We start from the raw sequence: 14,629 nt of genomic DNA, 5'->3' as shown, positions 1-14,629 counted from the left end.
GCCTACAGACACGGTTTCGTGGGTACAATATCCCCGGAGTGTTCCGTGAGATTAGGTCGATGTGTAGTTCTATAATCCTAATGTCTGTCCTGGATGTCACATAGGCCACGCCCGTTGAGATGTCGAGGGCGCGTGGGTCCCGGATGAATTGAATCATCAGCGATTGAAATCCCCTTGCAGGAGGTCCATGAGATACCCAATGCCCGCAGATCGATATGTGTCCGGCTCCACATACGCCAGCTCTGTCCGATTCACATCGAAGACCATATTCTGCGGGCGCTCCACCGTGTACGGCGGCCAGTACACATTTGTCACTATGTATGTCTCATTAGCAAATCTCCAGCCCCCGCGTGGGGAGATGTCTTGTCTCACCGTTGTTATAATTCGGATCCAGGTGGTTCACGAAACTCACCCACATCCGGGACATCATGGTCGCCAACTGGGGAAAGGTCGTGGTGTCATTGCCGATCTGTGTGCCCAAGTCGTCCAGATTGTGGAGGGAGAATGCCAGCTCGTCGAAGTGAGCGGCGCCATTGATCGGCCCCTCGGTCATCACATTCCAATGGAACGAGTAGGTGCTCACATTCCACCGCGCTAGCCACTGGCTGGTTATGCGGCGCGTCGAGTGCATGAGCAGGTCGCCACTGAACGCCGCCGCACGTTTCCACTGATAGCCGTATTCCGGCGGGGGCCGGCCGTGGAGCGTGGCTGGGATGCCGACGGCGGGGTCATCGGGGTAGAGCGATGCCAGGTGGAGGGCCGTGGACTGGTTGGTGCCGTTATTGCGAAGCATCTCCAGGAACTGCGACGTCGTGTTGATGCCTCGGGGCGCGTACTTGGTGCCCTCGTCGAAGTTGGTTCCGATCAGGAGCGGCCGCCTGGCAAACCGACCGGTCTGCAGGCCGGTGATGCCGGAGGCCGTGAGAAACTCGCCGTCGATGACCGGGTGGTAGCTGGCGTTGGTCGTAACGGAGCTGTTGAAGATGGCACTCAGGGCTGCGGTGGGCACGTGCCGCAGACAATCCAAGGTGTCCGGGGCCCTGGAGCAATTCGCTGCATTGACCACGGCCTCGTAGTACGGCTGCGCGACCGACGCGTTCATGTATGAGGCCAGCGACGGGATGGAGCCACTTTCCGCGATCGCGCCGCGGAAGATATTGTCGTCGCGGCCATTGTATGCGACCAGGTGCAGGCCGACGCTGTTGGCGCCGGAACTCTGGCCCCAGATGGTGACGCTGCTCGGGTCGCCGCCAAAGCCGCCGATGTTCTCGTTCACCCAGTGCATCGCCAGCCGTTGGTCCCGGAGGCCCAGGTTGGCACAACCGTCAGCGGCAATCTCCTCGCCGTAGATGAAGCCCCACCCAGAGAGACGGTAGTTGATGGTGACCCCGATGATGGGAGATCCCATTTCTACGGATTGCTCGAGGATGTAGGAGATGTTGTAGCGCGGGTCGCGGCTTCCCCCTTGAGCGTATTCGCCGCCATGCATCCACAGAAGGACAGGAAGATTAGCACTGGCGTTGATTCCGTGGGGTCGCACTACACTGAGCCCCAGGCAGTCTTCGGACACGATGTCGCCCCAGGTCCAGTCGTCGCTGCCGTAGCCGATGCATTCCGCGCAGTAGCCCGTTGCGGGCCGGGTGCCGTTCCAGGTGGTGTTGAGGGACTGCGGCGGGCGAAATCGGAGACTGCCTGTCGGGGGCTGTGCGTATGGCATGCCGAGGAACATGTCCTGGTTGTAGGTGGGGTTGTAGATGCCGGTGTAAGTGCCATTGCGTACACGGGCCGCCGGGGCGGTGGTGGCGTTCAGACTGAGGGCTGCAGTTGGGAGCCATATCGATGCGCCCGCGATGAGCGGCAGCAGCGTTGAGGTGATCATGTTGAAGGCTCACGGTTGGCGTTGGGACTCAACGCCGGGCTGCGAGAAGGCCGGCATATAAGCAAACGGCAGAGAGCGGGGCGATTCGGCGTTTAACAGGAAAGCGCGTTTCTTGGAGCGGCTATCGTATTCGAAGTTCCAGATATACGAGTCGGTGGGATTGGAAACCGAAGGCAATCCGCGTGTACAAATGTGATTTAGGCGCAAGACAAGGCGATTGATAGAGGATTGACGACATCACAATGCATGTGAGTCACGGAAGCGGCGGGGGGTTATCTCGCTTCCCCGGATCATCAAAGCCTGGTCATCTCGGAGGATCCACAACCTGAGCACTGGATGCCGCGCGCAAAGGCCAGAATTGGCTAACGATGACAGGGGAAGATAGGATGTGGATGTCAGACTTTCATCCGAGGCGCGATCGGATCAGATCTGCTGACCCAATGACGCAGATGTATCGGCCGATGCTCGGTTTGTACGACTCAAACGTAATGTCCAGACTGGATTCTAACTCAGGAGACCAGGCCAAGAGTCGAGTAGAGACTTTGAATGCTTTGCCTCCATAAGATCACCCGGGAGCATGAGCTGACGCTCCACTCCCTGATCGGTTTTGGGGGGGAACAGAGTTCGACATGAGAGCTGACCGGGGGCGGACGATCCAGGTGGTAGTAATGGCAGTGACAGGCGGCTAGCCAATTCAAAGTCCCTCTCATCTGGCTTCTATCGAAACGGGCGGTTGTTTTGTCGTACAATCGCCATTCTTGTTCGTCTTCGGGTCTCAGTCAATGTAACATCGGAAAACAATGCCGACTGAGGACGATCGCCGAGAGCCGATGCTGAATGATGGCCACTCGAAGAGAGGGAGAGGCAAGTGGGGGGAGGATTGAAGCTTAATCCAGCCAAAAATGGTCCTCCGGACTCGAGTACATCATGGACTCTTCAGGGTCCGAAAATAGGTTCCATGATGAAATTAAGTGGGTCGATGATGTCTCCGAACCACAGCCGTGGTCTGACGGGTCGAACACATTCGAAAACCGGCAAGGAGATTCTTCACACCGATGTAAAGGGCAACTGGCTATTCGTGGTAGTAGCAGAAAGGTCCCGCCAGCGGGTTCATCATTGTCGCAGATTTGCGAGGCGGAAGATGATCCAATCTTGCTTTGCTTGATCCTCTTGTGCAATTGCTGCCTATACACGGTGAGAAAATGCCTGTGCGTTCGTCTCACGAGGCCTATGGTGGCCTTCCAGGATAACCGCTTGGGCAAAAAGAAGAACTCCCCGCCCTGGCCATTTTAGGAGGCCACCATAAACCTCCTGACAGAAGACAACCTTGATCTTTAACTGCCGGTAGGTGAGTTTAAAGTCATCGAAGGACTTTTAGCAGGCGGGCTTAAAGTCATCCTGTGACTGGTGCCTCTGCATTCTCCTCCAGTATGGTATCCTAGACATCCAACTTTCTAATATGGTTGCTTTGGCTGTTGTTGTTTTCTTATTGGCATTTTGCTCGTCGTTTTCCGGTGTTGTACGCGGAGACAGCCACGATATAGGGATTCGTCACGAGATTTCTGGATTCTTCGGCGAGACAAGACATTACTGGGAGCGAGAGGTAGGGATCTGGCTCAGGCAAGTAACCAAGATGCTCTCATTCTTCCGTCGAGATGGTGGGAGTGCCCCGGAGGGTGTCAGGTTCTGAAGAGAGATTTTGAGACATTTTGGTGTTGTTGTGGGACGCGTGAAATCACTTCAGGTCTGGGGGTTTCGAGAGACTCGGGTACGAGGCTGCAGGGATTCAACAGGTGTGATCGACATCTGTTGAAGCGGAGCCCCCGGGATTGGAATCCGATGACGATGGGAGCCTACAGCGGGAAGGAAACGAGGCTGTAGGGACGGTTGGATTCGTGGTGGCTAACTGTGAGGAAGCGAGGAAGAGGACTGCGGAGGCAGTGACTGCAGGCGGTTACACCGTAGCCCATCCGATACCCAGGACTGGGGGGAGCCTCTCCATGGGAAGGACTGCAAAAATGGGGTGCTGTGATACATTCCTTTCGTGCGTAAAGTTGCTGAATCGGTTGTTTCGGAGCAGCAATCCATGACGGCAGCACGAAAAACCCTAGTACATTCCCTCTCTACTGGTTTCTGGGGCTGAAGCTGACATGTATAGATCCGAAAATCTGCGCTGTGCCTTCCGCTGCTTAAACGGATGTTTGTATTTGGTTTAGTGGCTGGATGGGAGCTCTCGAGCTGATCTGAAAGTATTTATTGATATTATGAAGGGCAGGGCAATTAGATCCCAATAAAATGAGATGAATGGCAGAGTTTCAGCATTGCTTGACAATATACTACTAACAATGTCGTCTATTCCTGTAGCGACATATTGATCGACAACCTTGGTTTGTCTGGGTTATTCCCCCAATTCCCATTCATACCTAGGGTGACCATGCTTGTATCTTGACAGGTGACATGGGGGCTTCCTGACCACGATATGGATGCCACATCTTCCAGTTGCGGAAAGTGGTTTGTTAGTCGCCATCTAGTTAGTAATGCAATCGAGCCTCCAACCCAACCAAACTTATTTATCTTTCTTTTCATCCAATCCCGATCAGGAATTAGTCCGTCGACCCCCAAACCCGCGGACATATACCTCATGGGAGACGGAGATGGAGACGGAAACAGATTCAACAGAAAAGAAGCGATGACGACTCAACTGCCGAAGGAGCAAGTACCGAGTCTCCAGCAACGAGTGGAAACCCCTGGTGGGTGACATATGACATGTCGGTTGTGGAACGAAGATCGACGATCCGCGCGGTTACATTTGCCAAATGGCCAACGGAATGGATTGAACCCTCTCTGAGGATGCGGTTCCACGGTTGGTACTGAGATGCCATGGAGTGCTGGGCCATGCAGCTTCTGGATGCAGTAAACCAGACGGGAGATGAGCTGTTCTTGCTGTGAATTAGATTTTTATGCTGACCAACGGGCTTCCTTGCACACTTTCATTCTTCGTTCGCATAAGGATTTCTCGGATTCAGCGGCTGCACGCTGCCGGAAACCAACTTCTCCCCATTATCCCATCATCGACTCGGATGGAGCGACGATACACCAGTCGTGCCAACGCCATGAGTAAGTCAGTCGCTGTGGGAAATCACCTAACCCTAACCATTCATGATTTGCATCATTGACTCAGGTGCAGATGCGAGACGCGAGTCAAGTCGAATTCCATGTCAGGCTGTGAGATGGCATCTGACTGGCTGGAGCGACGATATATAGAACCCGACCGTCGAAGCCCTGACTCGACCCAACAGTTCCAATGTAACTCTCCCATCCCCAGTCCCCCCATGCTTTCCCTCGCGACCACCGTCACCGGCCTGCTGTGCCTAGGCACTCTCATAGCCGCGCAGAGCCCGACAGGAAACCAAACCAACACCAACACCAACACCAACACCATCACCGGCCTCCCCGCATCCCTCTACGTCGACAACGCCCCGGACCATCTCCGCCCGTACGTGATCCGCCAATATGCAACGGCGCAATCGACCGTGCTCCGGGGCGAGGTGTTTCGCTTCTACATCACGGGCCCATCCTCGAACAATGCCTTCACGCTCGTCACGGTCAACGCGCCGCAGAACGCGGTCCTGAACGTCCTCCCGCACATCCACGAGCGCCACTTCGAGAACTTCTACAACTACAAGGGCCGGTTCCAGCTGTGGGCGCAGGGAGAGGACAACACGACGCAGGAGACGCGGGTTCTCACGCAGGGAGACTTCGGGGCGGTGGTTCGCAACTCGACGCATACGTTCCAGATGATGGATCCGGATAGCCAGATGGGGGGAGCGATTGTGCCGGGGGGGTTTGAGTGAAGTTTTCCGTCCCATATGAATATCTTATCCTATCCTATCCTTTCTCCTTCAGACGCCTCCACACACACTCTCACCCACCAAATCCACCCTCATACTAACAACCAAACGCAGGGCCGTCTTCTTCGCCATCGGCAAAAACCGCTCCTCCACGACCCACACACCGTACGACCCGCATTTCGCCAGCGAGACCTACCCCCTCGGCAGCTCCAACAGCACCATGTCGGGTGAACAGAGCTTCGACGTATACAACCAACCCCAGTTCACCCCGCGGCGAGACGCCCTAAACGGCACCGCCCCAGCGAACACAACCTGGCACGACGGGCCCAACGCCCTCGCCCCCTTCGGCCAACCCTACTTCATCGCGAACGGCTTCGGGCCGAAATTCATCAACAACGAGACCGGCTACCAGATCATCCAGCCGCTCGTGACGGCTGAGCAAAGCGGGGATCTGAACTTCACCACCTCGACAATCAGTCTCAGCACGACGCCGGAGAACGTCACCATCCCGACGTGGCAGATCCGCGAGACGGTGGCACTCCAGGTGCTGGAGGGGATGCTCTGGGTGCAGATTGCGGAGTATGATGTGGCGGTGATGACGGTGGGGGATGTAGCGTTGGTTCCCGGCGGAGTGCAGTTCAGGTATTGGACGGAGACGTGGTTCGCGAAGATGATGGTGCTGTGTCAGGGGAGTAACGGGGTGGATTCGCAGTTGATTGCACGGGGAGGGAGTTATGATGCGGTGGTGTTTCCGAATGAGTGGGTTTAGGGGTGCTTTATCTGGAATACTGCCCAGGTATAGGAGTTCCTTAGATTCATCTCAAATTGTTCGGCTTTATAATATCAAATCATATTACTACCAATAGTTGGGTCGAGCCCTTTGACGCCCAGCTCTCTTACGTGTCTCCTACTTGATTTTTGAATATCGTCATATCAGATATTTCCAGCTAATGACTTTTTTCAATGATAAAATAATCCCAGTATACTAGGGGGCCAAGCCTCCGACCCCCATCCCATCCATCCCTTCTTTACCAACTCCCATCAAGCTCCTTATCAAAAAAATAAACCATTTATTCATATATTCACTACCATACAAAACCGCACACCCAACCACTCCCCCCCCCAAAAAAAAAAAAAAACAAAACAAAACAACACAAATTACTCCACCCTCAACCTCCGAAAAACCACCCCGGCGGCCTCCGCACACAAGCCCCCCAAACTCGCCCCCCCGACCAACTTCAGCACCGGCATATCGACCTCCAACTCCTTGAGAAACCAACTCCTAATCTCCACGGCAATCAACGAATCGACCCCCAGATTAATCAACGGCTGGGCCTTCTTCCCCGCGACGGAGCCCTTCTCAGCCTGCAACATGCGCTCCATCTTCCGACAGAAGGCATCCTGAATGACCTCATCGAGTCTCTCCACCGTCTCCGCCTCGGCGATGCTCTGGGCCAGGGGGATAACATCCCCGCCCGCTGCGGTGTCCTGGGTGGTGGATTCCGCGATGGTGTGGTGGGAGAACCTCAGGTTCTCGTGCCAGAAGGGTTTCTTGGCGTCGGCGAGGAGACTATGTCTGCTGAGTCCGGTGATGAGTTCCGGCGGGTGCAGGGAGGAGGGTCGGCCGATGACGATGGCCTGGGCGAACATGTCGAGGAATTCGGGCTCCGAGATCGGCATGTAGTTGTATTGGCGGAGGGTGGATTCGTAGATCCCCGTGGCGGAGACGTAGCCGACGCCGAGCACCATGCCGATGTGGAAGACGGAGGCGGCGAGCCCGCGGGCGCGCCGCTGCGAGGCGATCGTGGACATGAAGAGGTTGGCGGATACGTAGTTGCTTTGGCCCCGGTTGCCGACGATGCTGGCTAGGGACGAGAACATGATGAAGAAGTCGAGAGGGGTGTCGTGGAAGATGGAGGCTAGGGTGGCCGTGGCGGTGACTTTGGGGCCGAAGACGGTCGAGAAGTCGGTCGTGGTCAGCTGGGCGAACGATCGGTCCGAGAGGAGCATCGCTGCGTTGGCGACGCCCGCGATCGCGGGCATGGTTGCTTTGATGGCGGCGTGCGCGGAGTGCAGGGAGGCGGGCGAGGTGACGTCCGCTTGGAAGAGCGTGACGGTCGCGCCGCTGCAGCGCAGGGAGGTCAGCCAGGCCGGGCTGATGGTGGACGGAGATCGCGTTGTTAGGGCTAGGTGTCGTGCGCCGTTGGCGATCATCCATTGGCATAGCGATTGGCCGAGGCCACCGGTGCAGCCGATTAGGAGGTAGGTCTGGTCGGGGCGGAAGAGAAGGAGAGGGTTGAGGGGGCGGGCGATGGCGGGGAGGGGGAGGAGGCTGCTGGAGCTGGGGAAGGTGATGGTCGTGTGGTAGGGGATGGAGGAGAGGGGGGTGTCATGGAGGGTCGAGAGGGGGTTGGGGTTGGGGTTGGGGGAGTTGGGAGAGAGTGGGAGAGGGCCCAGGTTAGGGCTTGCTGTAGCAGGGTGGTGAAGGTGCTGACGGTGGTGCTGGCGGTGATGGTGGCACTGGTGGTGAAGCAGTCCGTCGGGACGACAACCCTGCACTGTGCGGGCAGGTGCCAGACAGTCGAGGGCGCAAAGTCAAGCAGCAGCTTTGCGTCAGACGGGACCAGCGCGCGGATGGCCTTGTCGGATGCGAAGGGGTGGACGGTGACATCGGCGACGGCGATGGCTGCTTCAGCGGCACGCTGGCGGACGACTCGCCCCAAGTGCTCGTCGGCCCGGTGCAGGACAATAGTATCAGACGAAGTCAGGCCCTGCAGCCAGTGCTCAGCAAGAAGGGCGAGAGCGGTGGTCTGCACGAGCGACACCCCGTCAGCGCTCACAGGGAAGACAAGCTCCTTGCGTGTCTCCACGACAGAGGCATTGCTGCCGGAAAACGCCATGACCGTTTCCTCTGGCTTCTCAACCAGACTGCCGTACGAAACAAACAGCGCGACATCGCCCAGCTGCACCGCCGAGACGAGCGAGTGGACCACCTGCACCTTGACCAGGGCCTCATCCGCCACAACAGCCGTGGCCTTCTCGGCCAGGACATATCGCCCGCCCTGCTGCAGCACCTCGACCACAGCGCCCGGCGCAGCCGTCGTATTGACCACCATCTTCCGCGCGTTGAGCTGGTCATTCAGGCGCGTATCCGGGAGGATCCTGGGCACGAACACCTGGCCGTCCTTGAGCATGAGCTCCGGCTCGCTGGTCCAGAGGATATCCTTCCTGTTCTGGGCGGCGAACACCAGCCGCACCAGCGCCTCGGCCAGGACCGTGGCGGTGGAGCCATCGACGGCCGACTCGAGATCGATATGCTGGAACTGCACATGCGGATGCTCGGCCGCCAGACCGCGACACAGCCCAACCGCCATGTTGCCGTAGGGATCGCCCGCGCGACAGTGGCTCGACACCCAGAGCAGATGTCTGCAGTTGGGCAGCGCGCGCTGGAGAGCCTGCAACTTGGCCTGGTTGAAATCCTTCAGAACGCTCTGGTCGAGGTCCTCCAGCACCACCAACGTCGTGACATCCACACTCGAAGAGTCGTCCACAAACAGCTCCCCCAGCCCTTGCACCAGCCTCACCTCTCCACTCCCGACAGGGGCCAACTGCCCCTTGACCTGGCTGGCCAAGCCGCCCTTCACCCCCCGACAACCGTCACCCCCGACTCCGGCAGCCTCCACCCGTCACGGTCACTCACGCCCAACGGCTCCCTCAACACGCGCACATCCTGATCAACCGCCTGACTCACCATGACCGAAGTCATATACTTCGTCTCATCCTCAAAATCATTGACCCCATGATCAACGCCGGACCAGCCAGTCTTCCTCAACAACGCATCCCACTCGGCCCTGGTAATCGTCGGGCCATTGACCCTCCCATCCTCCCCTCCCAACCACCACCCCGGCAACCCGGCCATCATCAACTTGACCCTCACAATCTCACTCGTCACCTCCAACAGCACCAACCACCCCCCCGGCCTGACCAGCCTCCTCACATTCCTCATCGTCCCCTCCAGCCTCTTCGTCGCATGCAACACATTCGACGCCACGACGACATCGAAACCACCCACCTCCCCCCCCACCCCTGTCCCTCCAGCTCCTCCTCCACATTCAACGCCCTGAACTCCACCCCACGCCCCCCAAACGCCTCACTTGCGGCCTCGAAGAACCCCGTGGAGATATCACTAAACACATACCTTTCAAACTTCCCCCCCAGCGCCTCGAGAATCCCCTTCGTCGCGCCGCCCGTCCCCGCGCCGATCTCCAGGATCCTGGCCCTCGGATACCGATGACTGATCTGCGCCGCCACCCGGCTCATATAGCCATTGGCGCGCTGAAAGCCCAGGCCGAACTTATAGAACCGGTCCAGCACATCGTCCTTGACCATGTGTTCGAGCATCCAGGCGCGGTTTTGCACGACGGCGGGCAGGTTTTCGCCGACGGCGCGGATGAGTTGCAGGTCGACGGATTCGGGGTATTGGGCGGCGAGGGACAGGAGGTCGGGTTTCGTGTCCGAGGCCCACGAGGGGGAGATGGTGGGGTGCGTGCCCGATGAGATCCAGGGGAAGAGCGTGTCGAGCCAGGTGAAGATGGCTTGGAAGTTCCAGGGCATGTTGGGGATCGTGGACGGGGGAGTGACCGAGACGAGGTGTCGGAGGTAGAAGTAAGAGAGCCGTTCGCAGAGGGTGACGAGGGCGAGGTCGGAGGGGGAGTCGGTGGTGTCGGTGGGAAGGGAAAGGGGAAGGGGGGCGATTCCGCTGGAGATGTCGAGCGACCAGGTGTTTTGCGTGTAGAGTTCCTTGTAGTCTGCGGGGCTGGGGGGAGTCAGGCATGAGCAGCTGAGGGATTGGAGTTGGATGAGAGGCGTGCTGGTGTTCGGGTCGGTCAGGTCGAGGTCGGCGGTGATGGCTAGGCCGGAGGAGGAGGTGATGGATGCGTCGACGAGGAGGGATGTCGAGGTGGCGATGGCGGAGGGCACAATGCGGAGGGATTGCAGACGGGTGGGCACAAAGGGTGCCCGGAGGCTGCCGTCGCCGGGCCAGCAGAAGGCCGCGAAGATGGTCTGGAAGGCCGCGTCCAGGATGGCTGGGTGGATGGTGTAGGGGGAGGGGAGCTGTGCGGCGGTGGCCATGGCGGTGCCGGAACGGCGCTGCACGGTGGACAGACCCCGGAAGGGCCCGGTGTAGTGGAGGCCGATTTCGGTGAGCGCTTCGTAGAAACGGTCGACGTCGACGTCGTTGAAGGCGCCTGTCGGGGCGAGGCGCGGGGGCAGGGGGGAGTTGCTGGGGGGGCCGCGGTGGATGAGCGCGGAGCCGCGCGCGTTGCATCGCCACGAGGCCTTGTCGGGGCCGGTGTGCGCGTAGCAGGCCCAGTTGGCGGTCGTGAGGTTGGGGTTGGGGTTAGGGCTGGTGGTGGGGGTGAGGGTGAACTGCACCTCGACGCCCGGGGTGTCGTCGGACAGCGGGATGGCGTTGAGGATCTCGATGTCCGTTAGCTCGAGCAGTTGCACCTCCTCCTGGTCGTGCACGAGGGCCTGGCAGGCCTCCATGGCCATGACCAGGTACGCGGCGGCCGGGTAGATCACCTGGCCCTCGACGCGGTGGCCGTCCAGCCAGGGCAGCTCGGCAGGGCGGAGGGTCTGCAGCCAGCGCATGTCCTGGTCGATGTCGTCGGTGGAGCGAACCCCCAGCAGAGGGTGGCGGGGCTGCGGGCGCTGGCGATAGTTGCGCGATCTGGTCGACTCCCGCCAGAACGACTGGCGGTGGTCCCACGCGTACAGCGGCAGATTGGGCACCCAGGTGGCCGGGCCAGCGCCGAAGGCCGTGGAGTAGCCGGTGAAGTCGACGGCCGCGGACCCGAGATGCGTCCAGAGGAAGCCCAGGGCGTGGCTCAGCGCCACCACGTCGTGGGTGCCCCGGTTCAGGGTGCCGCTGTAGGGCATCGACCCCCGGTGACCTGCTTCAGGGTCTGGGTGAAGGGCCCCTTCAGCGCGGGATGCGCGCCGATCTCCAGCGCCACGTCACAGGGCAGCTCGCCCGTCACGGCCACCTCCACGGCCGTCGAGAACATCACCGGGCTGACCATGTTGTCGTTCCAGTACTCGCCCGTCAGGGACTCGACGCGGTAGTCGCCCTCCATGCGGCAGCCGTGCACGCTGGAGACCCAGACGCAGTCGGCCCGGGCTTCGGTGGGGGCGATGGCGCACGCGGCCAGGGAGTCGAGGTAGGGTTCCGAGCAGGGGGTCATATGGGCGGAATGGTATGCCGTGTCGACGAGGAGGAGCCGGGCAAAGGTACCGCGTTCGTCGAGCAGGGCTTTGGCCTCGGCGATGGCGTCCTGATCGCCGGAGAGAGTAACGCTGGCCGGGGCGTTGGAGGCCGCGACCTCGAGCCGGTCCGCGAAGTGCTCCTCGCAGAAGTCGCAGGCCTCGTCGTACGACATGCCGGCGGCCATCATGGCGCCTCGCTGGTTGTCGGCCCCGCGGGCCAGTTTGGCGTGCACCCCGCGGTAGTATGCGATCCGGATGGCTTCGACGGCCGTGATCATGCCGGCCGCGTAGGCGGCCCCGATCTCGCCGGACGAGTGGCCGATCACGACGCTGGGCAGGGCGCCGACGAGACGCAGCAGCTCGACGAGGACGATCTGCACGGCGGTGCAGAGGGGTTGCGCGACGCTGGCTTCGCCGAGACGCGAGGTCTCTTTGTCGGCGAGCAGCTCGTCCGTGAGCGACCAGCTAGGCGGGTCAGGGAGGGTGTTGAGGGCTTCTTGCAGGGTGTGGATGGTGTGCTGGGCCAGGGGAGAGGTGCGCAGCAGCTCGCGGCCCATCGTCGGCCACTGCGCGCCTTGCCCGGTGAACACCCCCAGAATGCGCGGCTGGGCGATCTGCTTGTCGACTCGCGTGCCGACGTGGTCGTCAAGAGCCTTGCTAAGGCTCTTGCGGAGGGTGAGCCGGTCGTGGCCGGAGAAGGTGGCACGCACGGGGTGTTGCGCGCGGCGGGTCTGCATGGTGAAGAGGATGTCCTGGACGGGGGTGTCCTGCTCGATTAGAAGGAGGTCGTGGAAGGCCGCGATCTGGGCCTGGAGAGAGACGTCCGAGTTGGCAGACAGCACGAGAGGGGTTTTGAGAGTTGCATCATCCTGTCTGGGCTGTTGCTGGTGGTTCTCGTAGGCCTCGAGGATGGCGTGGGCGTTGGTTCCACCGAAGCCTGTTGTCGTGCGTATAGCGTTAACAGACAGGAAGAAAAGGCAGAAAAGAGAACAGAACAGAAGAAATGAAGAACGGTAGGAGGGTGGAAAAAAGAGAACACGCACCAAACGAATTCACACTCGCCCTCCTCACCTGCTCCCCCTCCATCTCGGGCCATGGCAACTCCGCCGTCGGGACCTGCAGGCGATGGTAAAACGGGCTGATATCGGGGTTGAGCTTCTCAAAGAGCATATTGGGGGGGATGCGGCCACGACGAACAGCCTCCGACGCCTTGACCAGACCCGCCAGCCCGGCACAGCCCTCCAGATGACCAACCGCAGTCTTGACCGACCCGACATACAGTTTACGCTCATCCCCCGTCTTGCCCGCGAAAAAGGCATCGTAGATCGCCTTTGCCTCGATGGGATCGCCAGCAGGAGTACCCGTGCCATGGGCCTCGAAGTACTGGCAGCGATCCGTGTCGATGTCCAGGCCAGCGCGGGCGTAAGTCTGGCGGATGAGCGCGGTCTGGGACTCGGATCCGGGGAGGGTGATTCCGTTTGTTCCTGCGAGGGACAGGTGTCAGTGAATGGCATGGATGCAATGGAGCGCAGCAAGAAAAAAAAAAAAAAAAAAAAGACTCAAACAAACGAGGGCAAAGGCATGACATACTCCCATCCGAATTGACGCCGGTCTCCCGAATAACACAATGGACATAATCGCCATCCTTCCTCGCCTGCGACAGCGTCTTCAAGATAACCGCCGAAAAGCCCTCGCCACGGGCATACCCATCCGCGTTCTCATCCCACATGCGACTCCTCCCCGTCGGCGACAGCATGTGCAATTTGGACTCGGAGATCATCATCTCCGGGCCCAGAATGAGATTCGCACCCGCCGCACAGGCAACCCCACTGACACCACTCCTCAGCACCTGCACGGCCTCATGCACGGCCACCAGACTGGACGAACACGCCGTGTCGATGGTCATGGACGGGCCCTTCCAATCGAAGAAATACGACACGCGGTTGGACAGAATACTCCTGGCCGTGCCGGTGGCCATGTACTTGGGCATGTCCTCGGGGTCGCGGAGGAGCAGCTCGTGGTAGTCGCCGGTCATGGAGCCGACGTAGACGGCAGTGTCGGAGCCGAGCAGACGGTCCATGGGGGTGCCGGCGGATTCGAGCGCCTCGTAGACGGTCTCGAGGAGGATGCGCTGCTGGGGGTCCATGGCCTCGGCCTCGAGGGGGTTGGTCTTGAAGAACGACGCGTCGAACTGCGTGATGTCTTCTGTGAGCGTGTAGGCGTGGGACACGTTCAGGCAGCCCGGGCGCTCGCCGTCGGGGTGGTGGAAGGCGGGCGTGGAGAAGCGGGTCGAGGGGATCGTGGTTTGGATGTCCCGCTGCGAGATGAGGAGGTCCCATAGTTTCGAGGGCGTGGAGGCACCGCCTGGGAAACGGCAGCCGATGCCGACGATGGCGATGGGTTCGGGGGTGGGAGTGGAGGGGGCCATGGTGGGTGATTGTTTGGTTGGGCGGGTGGGAGGGAGGAGGAGGGACAAGAAAACAAGGGGAGGGCGTGGGTATATAGCTGATGAATGGAGGGATAGGGTAGATCTTGACTAGGACCGAATCTATACAGATCGTGATTAAGACCGAATGAAGATTGATCGCGACTTTAAGACCGAATATCCAGCCTTGGCCGACGACCGAAA

At 59.8% G+C, this 14,629-nt stretch overlaps 3 protein-coding genes across 3 annotated transcripts; 1 reads left to right on the top strand and 2 right to left on the bottom strand.

Moving 5' to 3' along the window:
- Nucleotides 1-66: 66 nt before the first annotated feature.
- On the bottom strand, nt 67-1,717 carry BO70DRAFT_316409 (carboxylesterase; the record flags this gene model as incomplete). The annotated part of the gene is made up of 2 exons (XM_025540347.1): nt 67-314; nt 373-1,717. The coding sequence occupies 2 exons, from the start codon at nt 1,715-1,717 to the stop codon at nt 157-159; spliced, it is 1,503 nt and encodes a 500-aa protein (XP_025398722.1). The 3' UTR covers nt 67-156.
- A 3,494-nt stretch (nt 1,718-5,211) lies between these two features.
- BO70DRAFT_293195 (cupin domain-containing protein) lies at nt 5,212-6,499 on the top strand (the record flags this gene model as incomplete). The annotated part of the gene is made up of 2 exons (XM_025539429.1): nt 5,212-5,729; nt 5,845-6,499. 2 exons carry the CDS (start codon nt 5,212-5,214, stop codon nt 6,497-6,499), a joined length of 1,173 nt encoding a protein of 390 aa, XP_025398721.1.
- A 389-nt stretch (nt 6,500-6,888) lies between these two features.
- Nucleotides 6,889-14,428, bottom strand: BO70DRAFT_407216 (ketoacyl-synt-domain-containing protein; the record flags this gene model as incomplete). Its single annotated transcript, XM_025547165.1, has 7 exons — nt 6,889-8,250; nt 8,283-9,350; nt 9,431-9,749; nt 9,929-11,714; nt 11,756-12,937; nt 13,044-13,484; nt 13,591-14,428. The coding sequence occupies 7 exons, from the start codon at nt 14,426-14,428 to the stop codon at nt 6,889-6,891; spliced, it is 6,996 nt and encodes a 2,331-aa protein (XP_025398720.1).
- Between the last annotated feature and the right edge of the window lie 201 nt (nt 14,429-14,629).

This window comes from Aspergillus heteromorphus (assembly GCF_003184545.1).
Source record: "Aspergillus heteromorphus CBS 117.55 chromosome Unknown BO70scaffold_15, whole genome shotgun sequence".
In the NCBI taxonomy this organism is placed as follows: Eukaryota; Fungi; Ascomycota; class Eurotiomycetes; order Eurotiales; family Aspergillaceae; genus Aspergillus; species Aspergillus heteromorphus.
The sequence above is the reverse complement of the archived record's forward strand: the minus strand, read 5'-3'. Positions and strand labels throughout refer to the sequence as shown.